The sequence below is a fragment of the Rissa tridactyla genome, chromosome 6 (assembly GCF_028500815.1).
Source record: "Rissa tridactyla isolate bRisTri1 chromosome 6, bRisTri1.patW.cur.20221130, whole genome shotgun sequence".
Classification (NCBI taxonomy): domain Eukaryota; kingdom Metazoa; phylum Chordata; class Aves; order Charadriiformes; family Laridae; genus Rissa; species Rissa tridactyla.
Genome location: NC_071471.1, coordinates 63230529 through 63243577, shown reverse-complemented (window position 1 = coordinate 63243577; position 13049 = coordinate 63230529). Strand labels below are relative to the sequence as shown.

Genomic DNA, 13049 nt, shown 5'->3' with positions numbered 1-13049 from the left:
TTATCCCCTGTCCTTTATAAAGGCTGCCACTCAGTAAACGGAGATTGCTCTAATTACTGTGACAATTCTGCACCCCGTTCAAACAACTTTTGTGTTCTGGACAGGTTTCTCCGCGAGTTTGAAATTCTTGGCCTGAGAACCACTCTTGTCTAAAAGAGGTTTCTCGTTGCAAGCGCAGAATGCAACACTAACAAGTTGTCCCTCTTTTCAGCTCCTTTCATTCTCCTCTTTTCCAATTGCCTGGTTCAGGGCTTAATGGAAACTTGTCAAGGCTTTTCTTCCCACAAACCCTGTAGAGCCCCAAGGCAATCTGTGCGCGGAGTAACCACAGGAATCTCATATTGTCAATTAAAATTGAATAGACACCTGATAACCCAGTATACGTTCACGAATATACATCGCATGCATACACACAGATGTGCCCGCGTAACCAGTCCGATACCAGCGCTCGGGCACACCAGCAGCCCGGTGACACACCAGTTCCCATTTACCAGCACTCAGCTACGCCCAGGTTCTAGTTTTCACTTTTTCATTTCATATTTATGAAATTCAATTTCATATTTATGAAATTAAAAACAAAGTACTTTCAAGCACTGTAGTTGAGCAACAGATTTCAGTGGAAAATAAACTAACTACGTATACCAGGCATTTGGCCTTTAATAACCCTGGGGATTGTAAAGATATTTAGCTGCTATCCAGATAAAATAAGCTCTGTGGATATTCTTTACACAGCAGTTTTGTGACCTGTACAGTAGCTATGTTTGTGACTAGCTCCTGTAAAGTACCTGGGTTTTTTTTCTTTTGGTTTTGGTTTTTTTTTTTTTTTTTTTTTTCATTTTTTAATTGACACAGGCATGTTTTATGCTACATTTTATGGTGCAGTTTAAGAATTAAGAAAAAAGCCCATAGGGGAATGTAACAGGAATCAGAAGTAAACTGAGACATTTGGTTAATAATAAAAAAAAAATTTCAAAAACTTGACTTCCAGACAGACAACTATAATCTGTAACTCCTTTCAAATGGAGAAAACCTTCTTGCCAATGTCCCAAAGAAAACAAAGGTAGAAACGCTGATTGCCATCTTATTCTTCTGATGCGTTCATTCAAGGTCGTACCTTCCCGTGGATTCTTTAATATTGGCAAACACTTATAATAGCGTAATTTCAATAGCAGTCTGTTCAGCCTGGGTGTAGATCAATGCAGCATCTATATGCCGTCTTCCAGACGTTGCCTATGTCAGAGTAGTGGCCCTGGTTTTATAAATCTCCTAAATCTAATTAAACCAATGCAAACCTCTTACTGCGTATGCTCCCAAACCAGTTCACTGGTTTAACCAAGTTAAAATTATTCAGGCGAGGGTTTAAAGCAGTTCCAAGAGAACCTTTATTAAATATTTGCATCAGTTAAAAACAGAAATCAATGTAGTGGCTTGTCTCTAGAATAGAAAAGTCCACAGCCTCAGACTTTTCCAGATCATTATTTAAGGAGTCACTGACTCCACTGGGAGTTTGGATGTGCTCAGAGAGGTACGCCCCCACCTTTTCTTGCTCTATTTTTCCCTTTCTTAAAATAGGATGATTTGTTTCTATTCTACCAATATCTAAGAATATTCCCCACAAGGTCCCTTTGCAGTATTTTCAGCTTGGCATTTTCTAACTGTTACTTCCCACACCCTCCTTTTGGATTTTTTGGGTGTCTCGGCTGCATCACCGTCACTACTGAATTAAAAAGCAGAGACTGATTTTGTTGTATACAGCCCCTTTCACACCGACAGATACTCTGGGGAGCCCTACGAAGCTGTGAGGTAGATACTGGTCGAGCACAATTACATATTCGTACTTGGTAGCCATTAGGTGCGCAATCGTATTTCCCACAGAGCCTAGGGCACTAAAACCTGTTCTGCCGAGAGGGGAAAACAGTTAGGCAGGACTAACTGTATCAGTAGGACTAACCAAATGGTTATGGGACCTTTAACACCACAGAGAGTCTCTCCGGAATTCAGCCTCGCTTCCTGGACAAATACCCCAGGGAGTTTGGTACCCGAAACATCTGACCCCAAGAAGACGCTGCCCTCCCATCTTCTCCCTCCTCGTGCAAGCAGCAAAAGCATTTCAAACAATGCAAATCCATTCTCTGCTCACCAGAGCACGCTTGTCTCCTGTAATGTCTATCACTTTGCTGTCATCATTTCTTCTTTGCTGAAACCAGCAGCACATGAGTCAGAGAACAATCATTAACTTTTACAACTTCCACACAAATCCACCTACTCATATTAGAAAAGCAGTATTGACAAGCAACACAGCCTCGGACCAAATCCTGATCCTGCCAGGATGCTCCACTCTTCTGTGGGAAAGTCAGATATTGCAGAGGCAGGAGCTCATTTAAGAAAGTACCATTGAAAACATAACTTTTTTTTTTCCAAGAGCAAAAGACAGCACAGAAACAGCAATATATCAATATGACATTTAGTTGAGTTTGGCTTTTTCAATACCTTTATCCACTTTTGAAGAAGTTGGCCATTGGTTCAAGACACACGGGGCCTGATCCAAAGCCCTTCGTTATTAATAGAAGCCTTTTTTCCACTGACTTCAATGGATCTTGGACCAAGCCCAAGGAAGACAAGATTTCACAGCAGTAAGAGTGACACACATTCTCCGCATTCAAAAAAAAAAAAAAAAACAATACGCGGCATTTACAATGTCAATCTGTATAGTGTAGTTTTGTTTGTGTTCTGCTTTTTTAAAATAGGCTCTAGGCTGTCGGATTAATGCACCCAAAAAGTGTCTCTGAAGTTGGAAGGAATTACGGGCAGATACAAAAAGCCATGGTGAGATATATAATATTCCCGGTATTTCCCCCCACTAGAACATAAAGGCATCCTCTACCGCAACATTTCTTATAAGTTGCTGAAGCCACGCTTTAAAGTGTCCCATCATTATAAACTCCTCTAGTAACAGCTACAACATTAGCCATGATGAATTAATTTGTATTAATATGGCTATCACACGCATTTCCATATGAAAACCATTGTTCTGGAGCATTAATAAAAACCTCACCAAGTGAAGCAACGCGGTACCCCTATATTTAGCTTAAAGAAATTTAAAATAAATACATTGAAACAAAATTGCTAATATCTTTAGTACATCATAATTGGCACAGCAAGCAGAAACCCAGTTATCTTCTCAGTACGTATTTATAGCATCACCCTTCCCCATTCATTCCACATTTTCTTAGAGAATCCGCTGTACCCTACATCTGCAATTCATTGACTTTACAATTTACCACATGTTGAGATGGAGAGGTCTCAGCTCCATTTGAATCACTGCACAAATATGCAAGTGATTTATCGTTTTAAAACTGAAGACTGCAGAAGAACGACTCCACTTTTCCTGAACATTACTCCTTCTGGCAGACCATGAACAATTACAGCGCGTACTAATTAAGCTCTGTAAATGTGCTGTGCCCTGCTAATGCCTACCAGGCCTCAAATTTAGTTGCATGAAGCCAAACTTCAGCCAGCGACTTAACTCATTCAGCACTGCCCGCTTGCCTGAGCGTGACCCCACGAAGAATAAGGGTCGAGGGTTTAGCCGACCTAAAACAAAGGCGTGAGACTGAACAGATTTTGCCGGAAAGAATCAGGAGGGGGTGGGGAAAAGATGCCAGAGGGAGGGGGGGTGAGAGGCGTCCTGGGAACACGGAGGAACATCCTTGTTGATAACCTGTTAAAAAGGTACAATACCACACCAGCTTTGCAGCACGGCGCTGGGGGATTCGGATCTGTCCCTGGGGGCTAATAAGTCACAGCGCTCCATTGATTAGGGAAATGCATAAAACCTTCAACAAAACTGTACAGCTATTTCTGGAAGGGCCAAATTGACAGCCCCCTCACTTTTTCCCCCCCCCCCCTTTTTTTTTTTTTAAAGTCAGGTTTTACATGGCTCGTAGAAGAAAAACATATGGGCGAGGGAGAGCAGCTTTCCACCACACACATAACCCTGCCTTTTTCTTAAATTAGTCTCCAAGCACAACAGTAACCTACGGGGAACCCAAAATCAACTCCTGGAGAAATTAAAGCTAAAAGCAATACCTAGGCATATCTGAGTAATCGCATTATCTTGTTAAAACACACACACACACACCCCCAGCACAAACAAGACAGCAGCACTTCAAATCCAACTGCCCACTCTCGGAAAGCGTGTTTAATGGGGAGCGGGCTGGGAATAAGGAGCTTTTGCTGAGTGAAGCAGCGCTGCTCCCTGGGCCCCAGACTTTCCTGACACTTAAGAGTCAATCCCCAGATCCCAAGCTTCCTCTCCAACCATCCGTTCAAATACTGGCGTTTCCCCCACACACACGCACACCTCCAAGTTTCTGCGATTTCTCCTCCTGCTCCAGCATCCCTCCTTTGTCCTCCAATTACTCTCCAGCAGCCCCTGCTCCCGCCGTGTCATTTCCCCCCCCCCCAGCACCTCCCCTCGCCCCTCCACGCTGACCCGCGCATCCATCCTGGATTGTCCCTTCCAGCAGGACACAGGGCTTCTCCCCTAACCTCTAAAAAAAAACCTCTAAAACCACCTCTAACCTCACCACCCTCATTCATTCAGGATGTTTTCCCTCAACGTGGGGGTTTTGCTGCTTTTTAAGAGGCCTTACAATCTAACAGACGCACTTCCAAGCATCCACCTTTTGCGTAAAACCTGATTATTCATTTTTATTTTTTCCCCTTCCCCGGCTCAGCGGTACGTGAGAAAATGAAAGAACGTTCCCAGGTGTCATCTGTCTTTAAATGCTTTGCTTGTGTCGGCATCTAGGAAATACGGCACAATACTGTAGCCGAGACCTCTGCAAAGGACACGAGCTGCGCTAAACTTCTTCCCTCCTTCAGCCTGGCTGCGTCACCCGCAGCCCAGCAAGCGTTAATTATAAACTTCGGAGCCTACGTTAAAAAAAAAAAAAAAAAAAAAGGGGGCAAAAAAAAAAAAGGCAGCACAAACATAAACCAGCAGTTGGGAGGAGGAGCAGAAATATTCTTCGCTTTTGGGTGGGGAGGGAGAGGATTTCCATATCTCCCCCCCGACCCACCCCCAGTACCACACTCCATCTCTCATTGCTTATAATTAGTGAAAGAAATTTGACCCACTGCCAGTGTCTGTGGACCTTGGATATTATAAGGCCAGCGTGGCGTCAAATATCTTAACATTCATAAGTGTTATAGGCTGTAAATAAACCCCGTGGATTTATGACCCTGCGGTGCTTGCCAGCAAACGACTGTGGCACATTTCTTTCAGCAGACCTGTCGAGGTGCAAGTTTGCCTTTGGTTGTAAAATTAACCATTTCCTTCACAAATGTGCCCAATTAGAAGTCAAAAGTTTTAAGGCTTACCTACATATTTGCCAGGCCGCGGCCCTGAGGAGACGCCCGGGGAACTGAGCTTTAAATTCCACCCCCCAAACTTCACAAACACACACCCCCCCCTCAAAAACAAAACTTCTCACAAGAGCCCCAGTGTGGGAGCAGAACATCTGATTTCACCAAAAAAAAAAAAAAAAAAAAATAAGTAAAGGGGAAAAAAAAACCCCACGAAACCGACAACCCAACCACTTTTGTATTTCTATGTGCCTATGGCCAGCCCTCATTTTTGGCTGCTCTGAGGCTGGGGGGAGCAGGCGTCTCCCCCGGGCTGGGCCTGGAGAAGGATCTCCTCCCTTCCCCCAGGATAATGTCATCTGCTTCCTGTGTAGGAGAGCATTTGCTAAATCCAGGTTGTCTCATGCTTAACTGCCAATAATCCAACTTCCACATAACTCCCAGACAGCTGGGAAAAGGTCCTCAGAGTTTTTAGTCATGGTACAGAAACACACGTCCACACAAAAAATCTGCAGCTGTCCTTTCTCTCTACACCACATTTTTTATCTGATTTTGGGGCCCAGTCATGAAAAGTCTGACAAATTTAAAACATTTTTACCTACATTCTGCTTTACAAGCTCCAATGAAAGCTGCAACATACTCCTTCCCCCCTACCACCCCCCTCCATCTTCAGCTGACAAATCAGCACATATTTGCTTGAACAAAAAACGAAGAGGAAGGAGGGGAAGGGGAAAAAAAAAAAAAAAATCCCACCCCACTCAACATCATCAGTCCATGTATGAACGCATTCAAAAAACCTGGAAAGGCATCTACTGTATTTTTATTTTTTTTCAGTACAGATCAGCCACTGGTGCACCTATTAAAATTGTTCGATTTCCAAAGCAAATATTATTTTTAATGAAGTGCAGTCCTGCAATTATCCTGTACACTCAAGTAACAGTACTGCATTATATTGTTTTGCAAGGTCCCAGAAACATGAAACTTTTCTCTAACTAATTTTCATAGCCCCCTAAAGAGAAGCTGATTGACTAAGCAATGCAGCATTTGCTCCAGAATGAAATCTTATCGGGGGGGGGGGGAGAGAAAAAAAAAAAGGAAGGAGAATTAAAAATAAATCAGCTTCTTTACCGAAAATAAGTTAACAAACACAGTCTGTTTGCCATTGTATACCAGCTATGCTAATGCTATAGCAGAGTGATTCAGCAATCTACCTAATTAAGCATGAGGAAAGTTTCTTTATGGAGGTTCCATTTGATTTACACCACAGGATCATCTTATTTAATAGGTTGTTTTTACACAAGTCCAGAAACTTTATTAAAAGTACGTCCATTCAAATTTTTTTAAGATAAAAAAAAATTAAAAAAAAAGAAAGGGAATAATTCACTCTCCGTTGAATGGCTATGTATCATAAAGTACCAAAGTGCTGACATATTAAGTTGTATCTACATTATTAAACTAGTTGGTGGACATTAATACTATAATCCATACTGCAGACATTAAACCTCAACCATAAAGATTAGTAAAGAATGAATATTGTCACATCGAGACTGAAACCTTAACACACCAGCCATAAATATTTCTGAAGGAGATGAAAAACAATTAGCATAAATACCAAAGAAGGGCAAGAACACCTGTTCTTTTTCAGTGCGATAAGCATTTTATTGTTCTCTATTTAAAATGTAATGACCTGTGTAATTACAGTAATATTACATTGTATTGCAAGGGCTTGGAATGTCACACTTTGAAAAGTGTTGTCAAAACAATTGGAGGGAGGGGAAAAAAAAAAAAAGGACCACCATTAACCCTTCACGCCCCAGGGTCTACAGCTTTTGTATTAGGAAGGATTATGTTGTTTGATTCCGTAGATAAAGGAAAACAACCATTTTTTCAAGTCAATTAAAGCAAAAAGTTGTTTCCTGAACGTAAAATCTAGGCGAGGGGGCTGCTCTCCACCACAGCTATTCCCAACTCCCAAACTTCAGGGCCAAACGCAAGCTTATTCCCGCAGTCTCACTCAGCAAGCAACAATTTTGGGAAAAGGAAGATGCAACAGCACTAGGTAAAATTAAGACTATCTGCCAGCAGGCTTTCCTCAAATCACACCGCATCCATTTGCCCACCGCAAGCATGAACCAAGCTTGAAATTTAGGGGAAAAATTAAATACACCATTTCTTCATTTTCAACACTGAAAGGAAAACATTCTCCTTAATTATCCCCAAGAGGCAGCTACCCCAGCCCCTCTGCAAGCGGAGGTATGGAACTGGCACTCTCAGCTCCATCACTTCATTTACTATTTGACTAGACCCTCTACTTAAAATACACATCTATTCTTAAAAGCAATCCGCAGTATTCTATCAAAAGCAAGATTAACATGAAAAAAAAAATCTTTTGACTTTTAAAAATAAAATCACTCCTATCCAAAGCTTTATGAAGAGTTTGCAGTATTTTAAGCATTATTCTTGAGATAATATTTTATTCATCACAAGCAGATTTTATGTTACTTCATAATTCTTCACATTCCTGAAGCAGCAAAGCAGAAACTGCTGCCCAGGAGTTTGCTCTTCAACAGACAATTACAGGTACATTTACAAAACACAATAATCCCGCTACACCCACAAATAAAACAAAAAGGAAAAAAAAAAAACAGAAAAAACCCAAACAAACAAAAAAAACCACACCCACGGATTTAAGATTCTACAACAGCAAAAGCAAAGGAAAAGCAATTTTGCTACATATCTGCATCACCTCTTTACCGTGCATGCTCTAAACTCAACAAATACGGCTTCAGAAAAAACTACATAAATAAAAATAAAATAAAATTCGTAATTATGCAGAATCATCTATACCTTTTCAACCTGTATTTAAATAATAAAATAAAAAAAAAAACAGGAAAGAGAAAGATCTAGTTCGTCTGGAACTGAAAGCTGGTACAGCAGAGAACTAGAATCCACCTAAAAACAGCGTGTGACAGGCAACAGCTATCCCGCTGAATCTGTATAATATTCTGCTCTCAGGCCTAAATAAACAACTTTAATTTTTTCCTGGCTATAATTAAGTGGCAGGCAAACAAACAAGCACACGGCATGTGAAAGAATAAGGTTAAGGAGATAGGAGAAGGATGCTGGAGCCTGGATGTGGAAATAAGAAAATTGCCTATTGAGTGTGGAAATATCCTTTCAGAATCCATCTGATAAGACAAGCAGGCCACCTGCTATACCAACAATAAACCAACCTGTAATCTTTTGTACAGTACCTTTAATTCACACAAACCCAACATTCCTATGGAGGCCTTTTTTAACTGGGGAAGTGGGGGGGCGGGGGGGGGGCAGGAAGAATACTTCCAGGAAAGCTAACTGCTGAAGGATCCTATCTGCACACGCTAAGGGAAAAAGGATCTGTAATAAAGGTAATGAGGCAAAAAAATAAAGAACTGCAGCTGCTGTAAGAAAAACTGCTTAAAGAAAAAAGCAGCGGAGGTGTGCTTCCTATGAGCCTGCACTTTGGAACAGTGGAATGCATTTATGGTAAAAAGGGGGGGGGGGGGGGAAGAAAAAAGAAAAAGGGAATACAAAGCTTCACAATTTGTAACAAAGTGATTTGTAACAAAGATTGTTTTGCCATCTGGATCCTTGCGCTTATAGAATTTGGAATTTATCACCATCATCCATATACATGTGGGTGACCGTATTCAAAAGGAAAAAAAAAAAAAAATATAATGCCTTCAGCCCCTGAATTCCCCTCCCCGTCATTACCATTGCAAACCGCAGTCACCCCTACGCTACTGTCCCAGAAATCACCTCCTTGCAGGAAGAGCCTTACGAGCTCCCAAAATAAAACCCTACCCCAGCCCCGAACACAGCCAAAGTCCGAAAACCTTCCTTGCTACCTCCCTGCCACTCTGCATTTACTAATCTGTGTCTGCTGACGTTTTACTAAGTGAAAACAAGCCTGACCCGCTGTTTAATATTTTAATGCTTTAAAACACTTGTAGATCTGATACGCTGAAGTTGTCCAAGCCCCCACTCATTAGTACGGCTTCAACATCTACCAAACACTAGATCTATTATTGCAAATCGCTATCGCCTGTTACCACAAGGTAAGGGGGGGGGGGGGGGAAGCAAAGTGTACAAAACACACATGGTGACGGTGGGGAACGCTTCAGATTTAGAAACACCCAGAAGAAACAAAACAGCAATGCTAAACCCACCGGTAGGAACACGTAGTTATTTTGTAACCCCAGCGGATTTAGCCATTTTAGCAAAAAAAAAAAAAAAAATTGTAAAACTCTTTAAAAAGGGAAGAAAACACTTGGGAAATCTGATGTCAGAGCAGAGCACACCGTGGGTGACGCTACGAGCGGAAAAAAAAAAAGCAGCCGGGACTACGAACCCACCAGCAGACCCCAAAGTTTGCTGCGAGCTGGGCTAAAACTTGCCCTCCCTCCAGGCAGGGGCGTGCAGAGCAGCGCACCCCTCGCCACCCAACCGGTGGGGGGGCGGGGGGGGGGGGGGGGGGGGGAGGCGGGCGAAAAAAAGAAAAAAAACAAACCCAAAAAAAAAACAACACACCACAAAAAACCCAACAACAAAAAACCGGACGCTTTCAGCAAATTGTTTTTCTGCCAGCACACTTCCAGGAGGAATTTTTTCTCGACTTGTTTGATTATTTTTTGTTTGTTTGCTGTTGTTATTAGAGCTAAGCGAGGCGATTTCGCTTGCCGGACTCAGCTTTGCTCTCAACCCTCAGGTCTTTCCTCCACACGCGCACACACACATCCCCCCATTCACCCCCCCATCCCCAAAACACCGCCAGGCACACACCAAGAGAGGAGCCCAGGTGAGGAGGGGGCCGGGGGTGCCCCGCTCCGGCCCCCGCACCGCCGCCGGGCCCGGCCCGCGCTGCCGGGGCCCCTGCGCTGAGACCGGACACAACTCGCGGCACCCAGGGCCGGGAGGGGCGCAACGATGCTCCCGCGGGCCGGGGGGGGCGGGCGAGGGCAGGAGAGGGTTAAGGGGGAGGAAAGGGGAGGGGGGAGCCGGCCCAGCCGCCGCGGAGGAGGCGACGGATCACCATGGAAAAGCAGGAGTTTAGAGGGAGCGGCCGGGAGAAAATAACTCCCCCCAGGAAGGGGAGAAGAAAAAAGATAAATAAAAGCAACTAATTGATTTTTAATTTTTTTTTTTTAAACTTCCAGTGACTGAGTGTTGTTTGGGGCTTGTTTGGTTTGTTGGTTTTGGTTTGTTTTTTTTTTCTTTTCCCCTCCTCTCCCCAGCCCCCCCGCAGGGGAGGTTACGAGGGCTCCAAGAAAACTGCCCGCAAAACTGAAAGTAAAAAAAAAAAAAAAAAAAAAAAAAAAATAGAAAGTAATGGGGGGAGAGAGAAAAAAAAAAAGAAAGCAAGCAAGCAACATGGCGAAGTGTAAACAAACCCCCTCCCGCCGCAGAGTTTGGAAAGTTTTCGTCGCGGCAGGGGGGGAGAGAGGGGGCGGCCGGGCCGGGGCGGCGGGGAGCGGGGGCAGCGGGGAGCGCGGCGGCGGCGGGAGCCGGGGCGGGGGGAGGAAGGGAAGGAGAGGGGAAAAAAAAACGGCACTTACCGTTCTCGCCGTCGGAGAGAGCGATCCATTGGGCAGATACGGGCTGCTGAGGTCGGGGATCATTATAAAGGGATAACCCGGGTATGGTGGGCCCTTAAACAACCCTCCATCTTGCCTCTTCGCAGCTAACATGGCGGGGGAGACACGAGCGGGGAAGGAAGGGGGCAACGGTGGGGGGGGGAGGAAGAGAAGGGAAAGGGGGGTTGGGGTGGGGGAGGAAAACTTTTTTTAGCAAGTGTCCCAAAAAGAGGAGCCGGGCGCCCGGCGGAGGGGCGGCGGGCGGTGCGGGGCGGGCGGGCGGCCAGGCCCGCCGTACTCACCTTCCTCTAAACTTTCCCGGGATTTATCTCTGAAAGTTTCGGACCGAGGCGGGGGCCGCCGTTCCGCCTGGGAGCCAGCCGGGGGTCGGCGTAGGGCGGTCGGGGGGGGGGGGGGGGAGTTGGGGGGGGCGGTGGGGTTTTTTTGGGGGGGTGGGGTGGGGGGAAGGTTAGAAGGGAGAAGGGGAGGAATAAAAAGGGCGAAGAAGAAGGGGGAAAGGTGCGGGGAGAAACAAAACAGAACAAAACAGAAGAGAAGGCATCGTTACAAGTTGGTGCCGCGGAGGAAAGTTGGGCGCCGGCGGGACCCGGCCCCGGCGCCCCCGGCCCCGGCCGCCTCCCCGGCCCCCGCCCGTCCACCGGCCCCGCGGGGGGCTTCCCCCGTACCTCCGAGTCTGAGGAGCTGTTTTGATTCGTTTCTGATTCATTGACGAGAGACGACTTGACATCAGCTAAATCCCTCTCGGCCGAGGAGTTCTCGGAGATCTTCTCCTCCTGCTCCCCTTCGTCTTTGAAAGAGATCAGTTCATCGTTGGCGCCCAGGTCGTCCCCTCCACCGCCGTTCAGCTGCGGCATTTTCCTCCTGGCTCACCCCACCAGCAGCAATTTTGCAAAAAGGGGAAGGGGGGAACACACCAAAAAAAAAAAAAAAAAAAAAAAAAGAGGGGAACGGGGGGGAAAAAGGGGAAAAAAAATAAGAGGGGAGGGGGGGGAAAGTTTGCACCACAAAAAGAAGAGTCCAAGGTGAAAGTTTCTTTTTTTTTTTTTCTTGCCCCTTCTCTTTCCTCCTGGGGAGGGGAAAAGAGGGAGGAGGAGGGGAGGGAAATGTCTCTTCTTTGCTCCTTTGCACCAGTGACTTTAGGCTTCTTCCTTTCCTTCTTCGGGATTTTCTCTTTCTTTCTTCCAGGGAGCTGCTCGGCGTGCACTGCGCGCACACGCACCCGCGCACGCACCCGCGAAAAAATTATTAATAATAATAATATAAAAAAAAAATATATAGACCGGGGGGGAGGGGGGAAGAGGGGGGGGGCGTAGGGAGGGGAGGGGGGGGGGAAGAAAAAAAAAAAAATAATAATGCAACAAACCAACCCAAGAAGTCAGCTGTAACGGGGGGGCAGCCGCCGCGGATATTGGGAGCCCGTGCCGCTCGGGTTTGAGTGAGTTGAAGTTGGACTGAGAGCTTTTCAGTTCAAAGGCGGCGCTGATTGACAGATAGAAAAAGGGGGATCGAAATCCGGAGGAACGGAGAAGTCTGGGATCCGGGATTATTGACAGGGAGCGAGAAACACACCAGGCACTTAATGAGATGCAGGAGGGGGCGGGGGCTCCCCGGTGACGTCTGCATAAATAAACAGGTCTGGGGCGCGGGAGGGGGAGGAGGAGGAGGAGGAGGAGGGTGGGGGAAGTAGGAAACTAACAATGATCCTTTTTGGCATGGGAGCGGGAGGGCGAGGGGAGGGGAGCGGGCTGCGGGGGGGCGCCGCCGGGGGAGGGGGGGCCGGGATACAAAACGGGGAGCGAAGGGGGCGGGGGGGGGAGGTAAAAAAAAAAAATTAAAATTAAAAAAATAAATTTTGCACTGTAGCGCAGAGCTGCCAGGACGGGGGGAGTGAGGGGAAAAGCACCCAAAGCAGTGCCCCTGCCTCCGCGCTCTGCAAAGCGCTAACTTTTCCATCCTGAGCATTAATAAACATATCATCTCCGCGCAGCCCGGATTCTCCTGAAGGATGTGTGCCCTCATTATTTGGCTACATGTGACTACAGGGTG

The 13049-nt window shown here is 45.6% G+C and overlaps 1 protein-coding gene across 18 annotated transcripts in view; it reads right to left on the bottom strand.

The window, feature by feature from the left end:
* The window catches only part of TCF7L2 (transcription factor 7 like 2), a 182393-nt gene extending 169765 nt beyond the window's left edge, over window positions 1-12628 (bottom strand). For 16 of the 18 annotated variants that reach the window (XM_054207135.1, XM_054207123.1, XM_054207131.1 and 13 more), the window contains exons 1-3: window positions 11669-12288; window positions 11285-11351; window positions 10965-11089 (exon numbers count right to left, since the gene is read on the bottom strand). In XM_054207135.1, coding sequence (XP_054063110.1) covers window positions 10965-11089; window positions 11285-11351; window positions 11669-11857 — 381 coding nt within the window. In that variant the 5' untranslated portion in view covers window positions 11858-12288. Of the gene's footprint in view, window positions 1-10964; window positions 11090-11284; window positions 11352-11668; window positions 12289-12370 lie in introns of those variants that run through there. The other 2 variants (XM_054207124.1, XM_054207125.1) reach the window with 2 other exon arrangements.
* Between the last annotated feature and the right edge of the window lie 421 nt (window positions 12629-13049).